At 38.9% G+C, this 12932-nt stretch overlaps 1 protein-coding gene across 1 annotated transcript in view; it reads left to right on the top strand.

Annotated features, from left to right (window-relative positions):
- FRAS1 (Fraser extracellular matrix complex subunit 1) overlaps window positions 1-12932 on the top strand; it is a 470770-nt gene that overhangs the window by 168852 nt on the left and 288986 nt on the right. Inside the window, 2 exon segments of the mRNA XM_010384575.2 lie at window positions 5538-5630; window positions 12735-12894. Coding sequence (XP_010382877.2) covers window positions 5538-5630; window positions 12735-12894 — 253 coding nt within the window.

Raw genomic sequence — 12932 nt, 5'->3', positions numbered from 1 at the left:
CACCGATGGCCTTGCTGAGGTTGATCTCAATGGAGTAGGGGGAGTAGAAACTGTATTGCAGAGGCATTTATTAAAGGAGTGAATGGAAAGTGGGGAAAGGAAGGCTCAATAAAGGCCATCCTTTCAGGAGCTTGACTGGGGGGTGGAAAGAGAGAAGTGGGGCCTTAGGTAGGCAGCGTTATATCTGAGAGGTTTCTCTGAATCTCCCATCCCCAACCATCAAACCCTTCAGTGTGCTTCCGCGGCACTTTGTGCTTGCCCTATTCATACCCCTTGACCAGACTGCAATGCCTGTTGACTTATCCGCTTTTTCCTCCAGACTCTTAGCTCCTTGAGAGCAGGAATCTTGCTGTCTTCACTATTGCAGCCCATCGAACAGCACAATAGGCAGCACATAGAAGTCACCTAGTCAACATTTTTGGAATGATTGTACAAGGGAAGGGAGACGGTTTTGTTTTGTTTAACTTTTTAGTTTTTGATATTACCATGAAAGAGATATAATCACCTTAGGAGGGAAAGGGTAATAGCCCAGACTAGAGAGAGAAATTGAAAAGATGGGAGTTAGAGGGGAGGAGAGACAGAGTGAGTGAATTAGAAAGAGTGGTTGCTGGACATTGAGGCTAACATGAATAGGAGAATGGGAGGCCAGCTAGGGGTTGAATGACTGGAAGGTAAAGAAGTACTCAAGGATCTCCCTGGAGGAAATAAGGGTGAGAGGGTGCTAAAAACTAGGAGGCCCAGGTTCATTGGGGTGTGGACAGATTTTAAGGTTGGCCATGGCTGTGTGAAATAAAGATGAAAATCACTTGATTTGAGGTGGTTAAGAGTGTACAAAGATAGAATATCATTTTAATGGGCATTGAAGTTGTCTAGAATGATCTAGACACAGGTAGAAAAAAAACAGAATCCAGGTATCAAGTTTTTACTGAGTGAATGTGAGAAAGTGATCAGCAAATTTGTGGATGAAGGCAATATAGGAATCAGAGAGCATGAACTCTAAAGAAAGAGGTCCCTTATCTGTAAAATGAAAGGCTTGTACCAGATGATCCAACCATAAGAAACGTTTTCAACTCTAAGATCATAGAAATATTTCACAGAGCTTTTGGCCTCTTTATTTCAAGTAATGAAATAGGATCATAGAATGGAAGGGACCTTTAGAAATCATTTAGTCAGACTTCCTTAGTCTGTAAATAAATCAACTGATTTTTAGTGGTTTAGTGACTTACCCAGAGCTAGGAGGTGGTATGGCTATGTCAAGAACCTTGGGCCTTGGCTCATGTCCCAGTGTGAATTTTACTCTACTGTGTTGCTTTTAAGTTTTCCTCTGTGCTTTCAGTAGCATGTGTTGCTGTTATTCAAATCTGCTGGGGTACCCTTATGTTAGTATGTGGCACAAGTTCTTGAATCCTCACTGTTCCTAAATTAAATTATTATTTTATTTTAGACAGAGTTTCACTCTGTTACCCAGGTTGGAGTGCAGTGGTGTGATCTCTGCTCAGTATAACCTCTGCCTCTCGGGTTCAAGTGATTCTCCTGCCTCAGCCTCCCAAGTAGCTGGGATTACAGGCATGCGCCACCACATCCAGCTAATTTTGTATTTTTTAGTAGAGACGGAGTTTCACCATGTTGGCCAGGCTGGTCTCTAACTCCTGACCTCAAGTGATCCAGCTGCCTCAGCCTCCCAAAGTTCTGGGATTATAGGTGTGAGCCACCACACTGGGCTTATTACTATTAATGATTTGTTTTTCTTTTTATCATTTTTTATCTTTTTGAAGCAATTTGTTTTGGTTATGGATTGACTAGAAATAACCTAGTGTCAATGGCAATTCTGAAAGATATTTTTTATCATCTATCATTTACTCATTCTATCATCACAGGTAGTGGATTCCATATCCATATCTTATCTGCATATAGAATAGCTAGCTGGATAGGGACAGAAAGACAGACAAACAGGCAGAAAAAGATGGAGAGAAAGAACACAAAGGTACTTAGAACCTTGAATAGTTGACCCAGCTCTGTCAGAAGCTATTCTGTCTAAGGATTTCTGGAGAATATGTCTGCACAAAAGACAATGCCATGCAAAGGAGCATGGCATTGTGTGGTGAGGTTTTGGTTGCAAACCTCTATGCAGATAATAATGACATTTACCTAATAAAGTTGTTGTAAAAATTAAATTAACTTTCTCTCTCTCTCTCTATATATATATACACACACACACGCACACATACATATATGTCTGTACGTGCATATATGTACATATGCATATAAATGTGTAGAGGAGTGCCCTGCTATTGTAAGCACTCAATAAGTGTTAGCTATAATGATCAAATTGTCATCATTATTGTTGGTGGTTCTCCTGGGTCCTAAGCAAGTAATCTTGCCCCCGGCAATCTTCACTGATGTGTTTTACCCCTGCAATCACTTTCTAAAGCACAACACTGCAAAGCCTGGAGAAGGAGTCCTTTGTGTTCCATGCAGCCCACAGCTCACCAAGCCGTTCAGGGTTACATGGTTAGGTGGCAGGAACTCCCTGATTCTCATTCTTCAAGCACCCACATGCACATTTTTTTAATATATATATAATGAAAAAGAGGTTTAATGGACTCACAATTCCACATGGCTGGGGAGGCCTTATAATCATGGTAGAAGGCAAAGGAGGATCAAAGACATGTCTTACATGACGGCTGGCAAGAGAGTTGTGCAAGGGAACTGCCATTTATAAAACCATCAGATCTTGTGAGACTTATTCAGTATCATGTAGGGATTATGGGAGCTACAATTCAAGATGAAATTTGGGTGGGGACACAGCCAAACAATATCACTATAATAAAATTGTTATAATATTCGATTTTTTTTGGGAATATATTCATCCATGCGCTCTCTAATATTTATTTATTTATTTTTTAGAGACAGGGTCTGGTTCTGTCACACAGGCTGGAGTGCGGTGGTGCAGTCATAGCTCACTGCAGCTTTGAACTTCTGGGCTCAAGTGATTCTCCTGCCTCAGCCTCCTAAATAGCTAGGACTATAGGCATGTGCCACCATGCCCGCTAATTTTTTCATTTTGTTTTGTAGAGACAGGGTTTTGCTATGTTGCCCAGGCTTGTCTTGAACTTCTGGCTTTAAGTGATCCTCCCACCTCAGGTTCCCAAAGTGCTGGATTACAGGGATGGGCCACTGTGCCTGGCCCCATATTTAACAAATGGGTAACAGGTCAGGTACATAGGCTCACTTTACATCTAGTGCAACCCTCTTCTAGCCTGTCTTCCTTTATAATAGAAGCAGAAAAGCTAAAAATATTTCCCAGACTCTTTTGTAACTAGGGTTCTAGTTTCCACCAAGTATAACCAAATGTCTGGTTTCCCTTGAGCAGTCTGGTTTATGCCTATTGTCCTGGCATAATTTTTTTTTTATTATTATTATACTTTAAGTTCTAGGGTACATGTGCACAATGTACAGGTTTGATACATATGTATACATGTGCCATGTTGGTGTGCTGCACCCATTAACTCGTCATTTACATTAGGTATATCTCCTAATGCTGTCCCTACCCCCCACCCCCTCCCCACAATAGGCCTCAGTGTGTGATGTTCCCCTTCCTGTGTCCAAGTGATCTCATTGTTCAATTCCCACCTATGAGTGAGAACATGCGGTATTTGGTTTTCTGTTCTTGTGTTAGTTTGCTGAGAATGATGGTTTTCAGCTGCATCCATATCCCTACAAAGGACATGAACTCATCCTTTTTTATGGCTGCATAGTATTCCATGGTGTATATGTGCCACATTTTCTTAATCCAGTCTGTCACTGATGGACATTTGGGTTGATTCTGAGTCTTTGCTATTGTGGCAAAATTTTTATTCCTCTTTTAACTTAACTCTTTCATGTTCCACCAGAAGTTCAATAGATAGACCAAGTTGGGAACCATCCTCTCCCCTCCCGCTACTGCCACTAGCAAAAAAAAAAAAAATATATATATATATATATATATACACACACATATATATACACACACACACATACACATACATTCACACACACATACATATTATATTTATAACATGAGCTTTGAGGGCTAAATCTGAAAATTAGCTTTTATGTAAAACAAAGAAAACTAATTTGGGGGCATGAAACATTCCTTGAAGTCTTCCATTCTACCTGTCTTTCTCCCTTGCTCCTGGCTTCCATGTTAGAATATCAGCACTTAGAGCATGTTATTATCTATCTGTATGAAATTCTTAGTGGAAATTAGGCTAATGTAGTTTCTCTAATTGTTTTAATGGAAATTAGACAAGTGTAGTTTTATCTTGGGGTTCAGAGGACACTTTTCTGAAAAGTGATTAATGTTGCATAGTATGTATAATTTCATAAAATCCCATGTCATATAAGTTTTATTCTTTATCAAAAAAATAGAAATTTGGTGGTCACTTTATTGATGTATTTGTCTGTTTAGTGGATTAATGGTTGTAGACATAATTATCTGATGTTAGAATTCTCTCATAGGTACAATTTTTTTAAATGGAAGCAACCAAAAATAAATAAATAATAACTATTAATAACATTACCACACATGCGCACACACACAGACACACATTTTTTTAAAAAAATTGCATTGGTTGAAATTTGGTAGACTTTTATCCTGTGGATAAGTCATGATTTCCTGGCTAATGTAGGGTCTCCTACCATTTATGGTCAAAATCACTTATTGCCTGTTCTGTCACATCACTAGACTCGAGAAAATCCTAAGTAGAGGAGCAGCATGAGTAAGAAGATTCAATATGAGAGTCATGGGTCTCAAAGACAAGCTAATACTCTTCACTCCATATTTTTAATAACTCTTAGATAAACAGATTCTTTACAGTGGTGATTGGATGGTTGACATGTGACACCTCCCCAATAAATCCTGGGGTATCAGATGGTAGCCTATTCTCTTGATAGTATGAAGAAACACAATTGCAATTGTGGAAGCCCTGAAAACAATGTAGATCTTTACTAGAGCTTAGGAATTCTACTCAGCTTACCGCAGTGTGTATATATGATACCTCTGCAGAGATATTACTTCCTCTCAGAACTTTGTCCTGCAACCTCCTGTCCCAAGTAAAAGTTACCCATGAGAACTTCAGCTGCTGCACTGGCTGTGCTAGGCTGTCTAAGACACCAGACAGCTGGAAGACCTGCCAGCTCTGTGGCCATCCCCCACCTGAGTCTTCTTCCTCTTCTTGGCAGGGGGAAACTGCTTATCTTGTGTGAATCTCCGAGGGTTTCTAGTGAAACAAAGTCTCAACTTCATCACATGTGAAAAGATGTAGACATTTTTTTCAAGGAAATTACTTTTACAAAGGGGGTTCATTTTATCTTTGAGTGAAGCTTGTCTGGACACAGAACCTTTTTTTTCAGTCTATTCTTTTAATCCGGTCTGTTGTTGTCACCTTAGAAATGCATGAGATTTAGTGAATGTAAGATGACTTGGGGTCTGATGAACTATTGTGACTCGGTGTGTGCTAATGCTGTTTTACTTTGAACTGCTTTTAAACGCTCAGGGAGAAGTGCTTCAAATTGCTGCCAACCAATGCTGCCCTGAGTGTGTTTTGAGGACTCCAGGATCTTGCCATTATGAAAAGAAAATCCATGAGGTAAGTGTTTTCTGACCCAAGGTTGTTTCTGTGTCTGCAAATCTCTGACAAGAGAAAAACTGAATGTTAAACTTGTGGTGATGAGAGTTTTTTTCTTTGCCTGGATTGTGGAGGATCTGAAGCCCAGTTGACGTTCTGTGAGCATTTAGGTTTCTTGTATAAGAGTAAAACATTCTGTAGGCTCTACATAAATATTTGTAGATTGAATTTATGTCTGAGGATGTTGATGTTGAAGAAGTTGTGATGCTAAATAATAAAAGTACCTCCTTCCTTTTGCGTACTACATACATTTTAAATTTCATAGTTACAAACAATTCTGAGCTGGTGAGTAGAGCAGATGTTATTACTCCCATGTTAAATATGAAAAAAATTAATTGCAAAGAGCTTAGGTACTTGCCCAATGTCATATTACTAATAAATAGTATAACCTGGTCTAGAACCCTGGTCTTCTGACTCCTAATTCAGGGCTCTTTTTACTATAGTTGAAAATTTCAACTTAGCAATCCTGGCATTTTAAGCTTTGTTGTGGGAGCTGTTCTTTGCATTGCAGGACATTTAGCAGCATCCCTGTTCTCTTCCCACTAGATACTAGTAGCATCTCTCTGTCATGACAACCAGAAATGTTTGCAGACATGGCCAAATTTCCCTTGGGGGCAAAATGCTCACCATCCCCCTGTTTAGAACTACAGGACTAGAAATCTATTCTCAAGTTTAAAAAATTATACTTTCTCATTTCAGATCTTTCAGGATTAATTTAGAAATACTAAATATGATTAAAAAGTACAACTGCAAAGTCTATAATAGAAATTATGAAAATAGACAGTTTATCTTCATTGATACGTAAATGTTACCTGAGTTAGTAGGTAAGGTTGAATATGATGGAAAGAGACTTTGCTTTAATCCTCATCTTCCAGCTGATACAAAACTTTCCCCAAGTTAGTGTCTCTCTATTCAGGAGAGAGCATAGGTGAGTAGGATTTGATATATCTACTTTAGGCTGTTATTCAGTGTGAGGACCTGAAACTCAGAAAGCACAGTGCTCATTTCCCTATGGGACAGGATTATCTTACTCAAGCCACTGTTTCCTAATTACACAAGGAAGCCACTGTTTCACTTCTGCACAATGTGTTGCTGAAAGACACCCAAGCAGGATCTACATTGAGAATGTCTTCAGACCATGTACTACTATGTGCTGCTCAATTCAGCCTGTGTTATGTAGGGTAGTGTTGTCTTTAAATGTCACAGAAGAAAATCCCTATGAACTGAAAAGTGCTGCAGGGCCGAGTGGTGATGAAAATAATGCCAGTTCAGAATGATTATGTTAACTGTATGATTCAGGGTGAAAAATACCAACCTGAATCTTTCAAGTGAAGGAGTTGTTAGGAGCCAAAATAAGTCCAGGATCTGGGGGAAAAATTAAACAGACATATCAAATAAGAGGTGGTACCAGGGACATGGGAGATCAGAATTCAGTAAATCTTTGCATGGACCACACTAATGACATCATATGTTTCTCATGTCATGTGTGTGCACATGTGCAGTCTTCTTTTCTTAATTTAAGATGCCTGAGAATATTGACAATATTTTCTATATTTTTATAATTATCTTCCCTGCCTCTCACTTATGTGGGCACTTAGCACTGAACTTTTCCCAGAGTAGGTGCTCAATAAACATGGGTGAATAAAAACTCAAAAAATTAGTACATCTTTTCTCCAGCTTCTCCATGACCTCATCTTAAGGGCATGTTGGTCATTAACCAGTGTGGCTGGGTAGCTCTAGGACCACAGATCTGCGGTGGGTTAGTTATAAATCCTCCTAGACTCCCACTTTTGCAGGGAGAGTTCAGAAAGTTCTCCCGCTGGTCTTTCTTCTCCCCGCTTCCCTTGTGGTTCATCCCTCTGCAATAATGCACCATGCAGAAAGCTCTAAACTGGGTAAGAATATACCCATGTGTTGCTTTTCCATGTGTGACTTTCAAAATTTACTCCCTCTGAAAATGTTATATTTCTGGTATTTGATGTAACTGAGCAAAAGGATGGATTTCAAAACCATAGTTTTTTGGGGGAAAAATCTCCAGTGGATTGCTTCTTCAAATAGAGCTAGAAGATGGATTTTTTTTAAGGTGAGACAAAATCTTCTAATTTTAGTCTTAATAAAGTTAACATAATTATGTTTCTTGTCTTTCTGTCCTTCCTCTCTTTCTTTCTTCACTTCCTCTAGGTTCTTACCAAACACTCCTTAGTGTATTAATTTTCTTGAGTGGGTTAAATGTTTGTCTGGTCTGGTCTGGGTCTCACCTCATCACTTGCATCACTAGTTTTGTTTGTTTGTTTATTTTTGACTCTTGTAGCATTTCCTGTCTTGCTTGTTTGGGGAGCAGTTTCCAGGGTACTTTTCCCTCCTGCTGAATAGCAGTGATCCTCTCTCTTTGGCCTCTGGCTTGCCGCCCTAGGGCAGGTAATGGAGACTTGCAGTAGCTGTAAAATAGCCTGGCATTTTAAGAACTTTGGAATGGTGATTTGAAGTGGAAGATTTCCCCTAAGATAGATTGAGAAGAGGATTTAGGATAGACTGGGTATGGCAGGAGGGGAGGCAGTTGAAGTGATACTGTCCCCGAAGAGCATGGTTCAAACAAAGAAAAGTGAAGGACTGGCTGAGCTAAGGGCTGCATGAGAAGACTACCCTTTAATAAAACAGCGGAGCCTCCAGAGAGGTCCTCCTTTGCTTGCAGAGGAGGCAGCGTCTTATACAACTGGCATTTCAGCAAGTCAATACAAGTCTCAAGATCTTTCCTGGAGTGAGGAAAACTCTTGAGCCTTTTGGCTGACTCCAGGTTATTTGAGAGTGTTGCATGAGTTTATTACAGCCAGGATTTGGGGGATCATTTCATCTATGACCTTCACAAAGCTATACTTTGAAATTAACTTTTGGATTTGTGCCTTGCCATGCCATCCAGCCAGGGAGGCAAGCCTCAAATGTGTTTTAGTGTTGTTTGAATACTTTTTTTCTGTGCTTTCCCCACAAATTACCTTGTGAAAGGGAGGGGAAAGGACCATGAATCCCCTTTTCTTCTTTACTAGTCTAACCTCAGCACCAGATAATGTCAAATCTGGGTAGATGGGACTTGAAGGTTTACTGAAAAGTGAAATGGCAGGTGGTAATGCCCTAGTGCCCAACCCGATTAAATAGAGGACTAGGAAGGGACAGGCCTGTTCACTTTGTTTGTGAGGTTAAAAGGAGAACTAATTTATGTATGTGAGGCAAGAAATAAGTATTGAATTCTTCAGCCTTGTTCTCCTCAAAGTAGAGGATGTAATTATAATATTCACTGAACGTTCCCAGATATTTAGTATTCTGGATCTATAACTCCATAACAGGAACAAATTATATGAAGAAAAATTATATTTTTGTTCTGTCAGTAAGCCAGGCAAATGCTTTATGACCTTATCTTTCTTTTGGACTTGTGTCAACAGTCAAACCAACTTGTTAGTTGACTATGCAGGAGAATATATTTAAGATGTTGTCTGCAGAGTTCGCTTCTGCCTAGTGTCAAGATGTCATGTTTTCAAAAAGGTATTAATGAGGTTAAGATGGCACAGGTAAAACAGGGTCCTCTGGGAGCGTTGCTTTGTGTATCTATTATTCCCTCATTTTACAGAGCTCTCTCTGCTGCTACAGTGTTTATAAAAAATAATGCTTTCATAAATGTATATGAAGAAAACTGCTGATATATATATGTGTGTGTATATATGTGTGTGTGTGTGTGTGTGTGTGTGTGTGTATGCATGTGCTGATGCCTTGATCTCTAGGCTGGGTGTGTTGCATGCATTATCAATCCTCAGAACACTCACTCTGGGGAAGGAGGTGTCACTGTTTCAGGGACAGGCATAAGAGATAAAAATGGAGTGAACTTAGGTGACTGGTCTCCCGGAGAGATGTGAGAGGGATTTCTTTTCATCACTTCATCACGCCGCACACTTTGGATCACCATCTGGACTTTCTTCCATGGCTTTGACATCAAGCAGTGGAGACTTTTTTTTTTTTTTTTGAGATGGAGTCTCTCATGATCTTGGCTCACTGGAACCCCCGTCTCTCAAGTTCAAGTGATTCTCGTGCCTCAGACTCCCAAGTAGCTGAGACTATTGGCATCCGCCACCGCACCCAGATAATTTTTGTGTGTTTAGTGGAGATGGGGATTCACCATTTTGACCAGGCTAGTCTCGAACTCTTGACCTCAAGTGATCCACTCACCTCGGCCTCCCAAAGTGCTGGGATTACAGGCATGAGTCACTGTGCCCGGCCTGAATGTTATTCTTAATTCCCACGATTCTCAAGCTTTTGGGAAGGGAGAACCCATTGCTTAATTTTACGTCTCTTGAGTTAGATAATAAATTTACGTGATGAGAGAGAGTGGGTACTGAAGAGGTCAGCGAATACAGCCCTCTTATATTACAGATGAACAACTTTGGTGATACGCAGGCTGTTGTTGTAATGAACTTTTCTGGTCTCTGTCTGAAAGGTAGTGTGGCTGCAATGTTTTGGAAACAACAGTGGTGTTTCTTTGTAGTAACAAAAGGTCTTGTTTTATGAAGTGAAATGTCTAGATGTTTAGAGCAGTATTCTAATTTTTAATAAAATGAAGTTTACTTCAAGTTGTTCTATATAGTCTTTACATTAAGACTTTAAGATTTTACTTTAAAAATATATAGTCAAATATATATATAATTTAAAGACTATAGAGTCTTTAAATTAAGACTTTAATTTTGACTGTAAGATATATAAATGATTAATTAGATATTTTAAACAATAGTTTGCTTTCTGATGACAAAAAATATTTTATTGGGGAAAATTTGGAAAAGAAAAAGTATACAAGCAGAAAAAATATCACCAGTAATCCGAATACTCTGAAAACCACTGTTAATGTTCTTTTGGTTTTGGTGGAGGAATTAGCAGTGAAGATAGATAATACATACATATATATGTTTTAACGTAATTGGAATTAAGCTGTGTTTTATGTCTTGCCTTTTTATATAACATTATATTATAAATAGTTCCTTAGTGTACTCTTGGAGAACATGATTCCCTGTTATTAGATATTTGTGTAGCTTCCAGTTTTCACTAAAATATTTCCAATTTCACTCTAAAGAACAATAGATGGAGTTTCTTGTATAAGCCTTTTGTGTGTCATTAATCATTACAAAAAGTGAAATTAGTAGGTCAAAGCATCCAAAGAGTTTGGGTATTGAAGCTGTGACATCTTTAGTCATTAAAATGTAAGTCTTCTGTGTCTAGTGATAAGCCCAGGGGAAATACCACAGATAGTGCATCCTCTTTTCAAGTGTGATTATCCTGGGGAGGCCTCTCCTGGTTGAGTGATTCCAGGTGTTATCACAAGGGAACGCTTTGTGTGTGAGAGAATTTCTTTCCCTTCACTGTAGCTTCACCAGCTCTAGGTACCGTGAACTTTAAAGTCTTTTCATATCAGATATTTAAAATGTTATCCAAGTTTTATTTTATAATTAGTATTTTTTACAATTAATAAATTTGAACATTCTATAAGTTTATTGCTATTTTTAAAATTTGAAAGGTCTTTTTCTTCTTATAAATGCTTTTATATATTAGAGTTTAGTTCTAATTAATATAATCTATAATTTTTAAAGTCAGTTTGTCCTTTGCCTTTTAATTTTATTTTATATATTTTAATGATGTATTTTTGGCAGATTTAAAAAATTTAACTCATTCAAACCTATCAATTTTCTTTTAAGTTCTTTCTTTGCTTTCGTGTGTAGGCCTTTTCAAGAATAAAGGGCAATTGCCCTGTCTTTTATTAGCCCACAGTTTGTGGACTTGCCCATTTCTATGCTGTACTAAATTTAGCAGAAGTAAAAATGGATGGGACAGGACTTGGCCTTTGTATCTGTGTTCTGTGTCCATTCCTACTACTTGACAATACTATACAGGACAATACTATATATTGTCCTACCAATCCTACTAAAGTCCAAGAAAGGAATCAACACAAGGTGTGGAAGAAGGGAGGAAAGTCAGGAACTCATTCAATAGAAATGGGAGAAGATTGAGCATCTTTTTATTTTAAGATGTTTAATTGACAAATGAAGATCAAATGTAGTCAAGATGTACAACACAGTTGGATATGCATCTATATTGTATAATCATTACCACAATCAAATTAATTAACTCATCCATTACCTCCCATGGTGTACCTTAGATCCTCAGAACTTGTTCATCTAATAGCTGGAAGTTTGTAGCCTTTGGCCAACATCTCCCCAGCCCTGGGTAACACTCTGGATTGAGCAACAGTGCACTGCACACCTGGGTGGCTCTTTAGCAGGCCAACTCATTTAACCCTTGGAAGAGCCCACTGGTGAAGGGAATGTTGTTATACCATTTAATTATTATAGACGAAGAAACTGAGATTGAAAAAGATTAAGTCACTTACCTATAGTTTCCAAGGCAGGAAGGGCTGAGCTGGGATCTGAGAACATGCATGTGGCCAAGTAAATCCTTGGTTTGTGCAACTCGGTGCTTGCGTACATTATTGCCTGCTTGTGCTCCCTGTTGGCTATTGCACTTTCCTCAGGACCATGAGATCACTGGAACAGAGAGAGAGAGAGAGAGAGAGAGAGAGAGAGAGAGAGAGAGAGAGAGAGAAGCGGGGAGCGGAATATGGGAACTAATCAAGATAAAAAGTAAAGTCCAAGAAAGGAAACAGGATCAGAGAGAGCTACTGAAAAGGATATAGTCATTATGAAGAACACAGTAAATATATGTGTATTTGAACTGGGACTTTATCGAATGTTTTAAATGGTAGGAGACTAGGTTATTTTTATTTTCTTTTTGTATTTTGTATTTACAAATTTCAGAAAATTTGTAATCTTAGGTAATAGAAAGAGAAGTCCATGTTTAAACTGGCCTTTGACTTGGAACATAGCAAATTCCACTCTCAACCTTGCAAGCTCATAGCTTTCTTCTGCCTTTCCCTGAGCTCCATCCTTAGTTTGTGTAAAAGATTTGTTTCTGTTTAGCTGAATGAAAACCTGTATTTTGGCACTAACTTTTTTGTTTGTTTTTCTCCCTGACACACAGCATGGGACAGAATGGGCCTCTTCTCCATGTAGTGTGTGCTCTTGCAATCATGGGGAAGTCCGATGTACCCCTCAACCATGCCCACCGCTGTCATGTGGACACCAGGAGTTGGCATTCATCCCTGAAGGAAGCTGCTGCCCAGTTTGTGTGGGCCCTGGGAGTGAGTATGAGCTTGTAGAAGTGGACCCTCTTTGCTCG

This window comes from Rhinopithecus roxellana, chromosome 2 (assembly GCF_007565055.1).
Source record: "Rhinopithecus roxellana isolate Shanxi Qingling chromosome 2, ASM756505v1, whole genome shotgun sequence".
In the NCBI taxonomy this organism is placed as follows: domain Eukaryota; kingdom Metazoa; phylum Chordata; class Mammalia; order Primates; family Cercopithecidae; genus Rhinopithecus; species Rhinopithecus roxellana.
The sequence above is the reverse complement of the archived record's forward strand: the minus strand, read 5'-3'. Positions and strand labels throughout refer to the sequence as shown.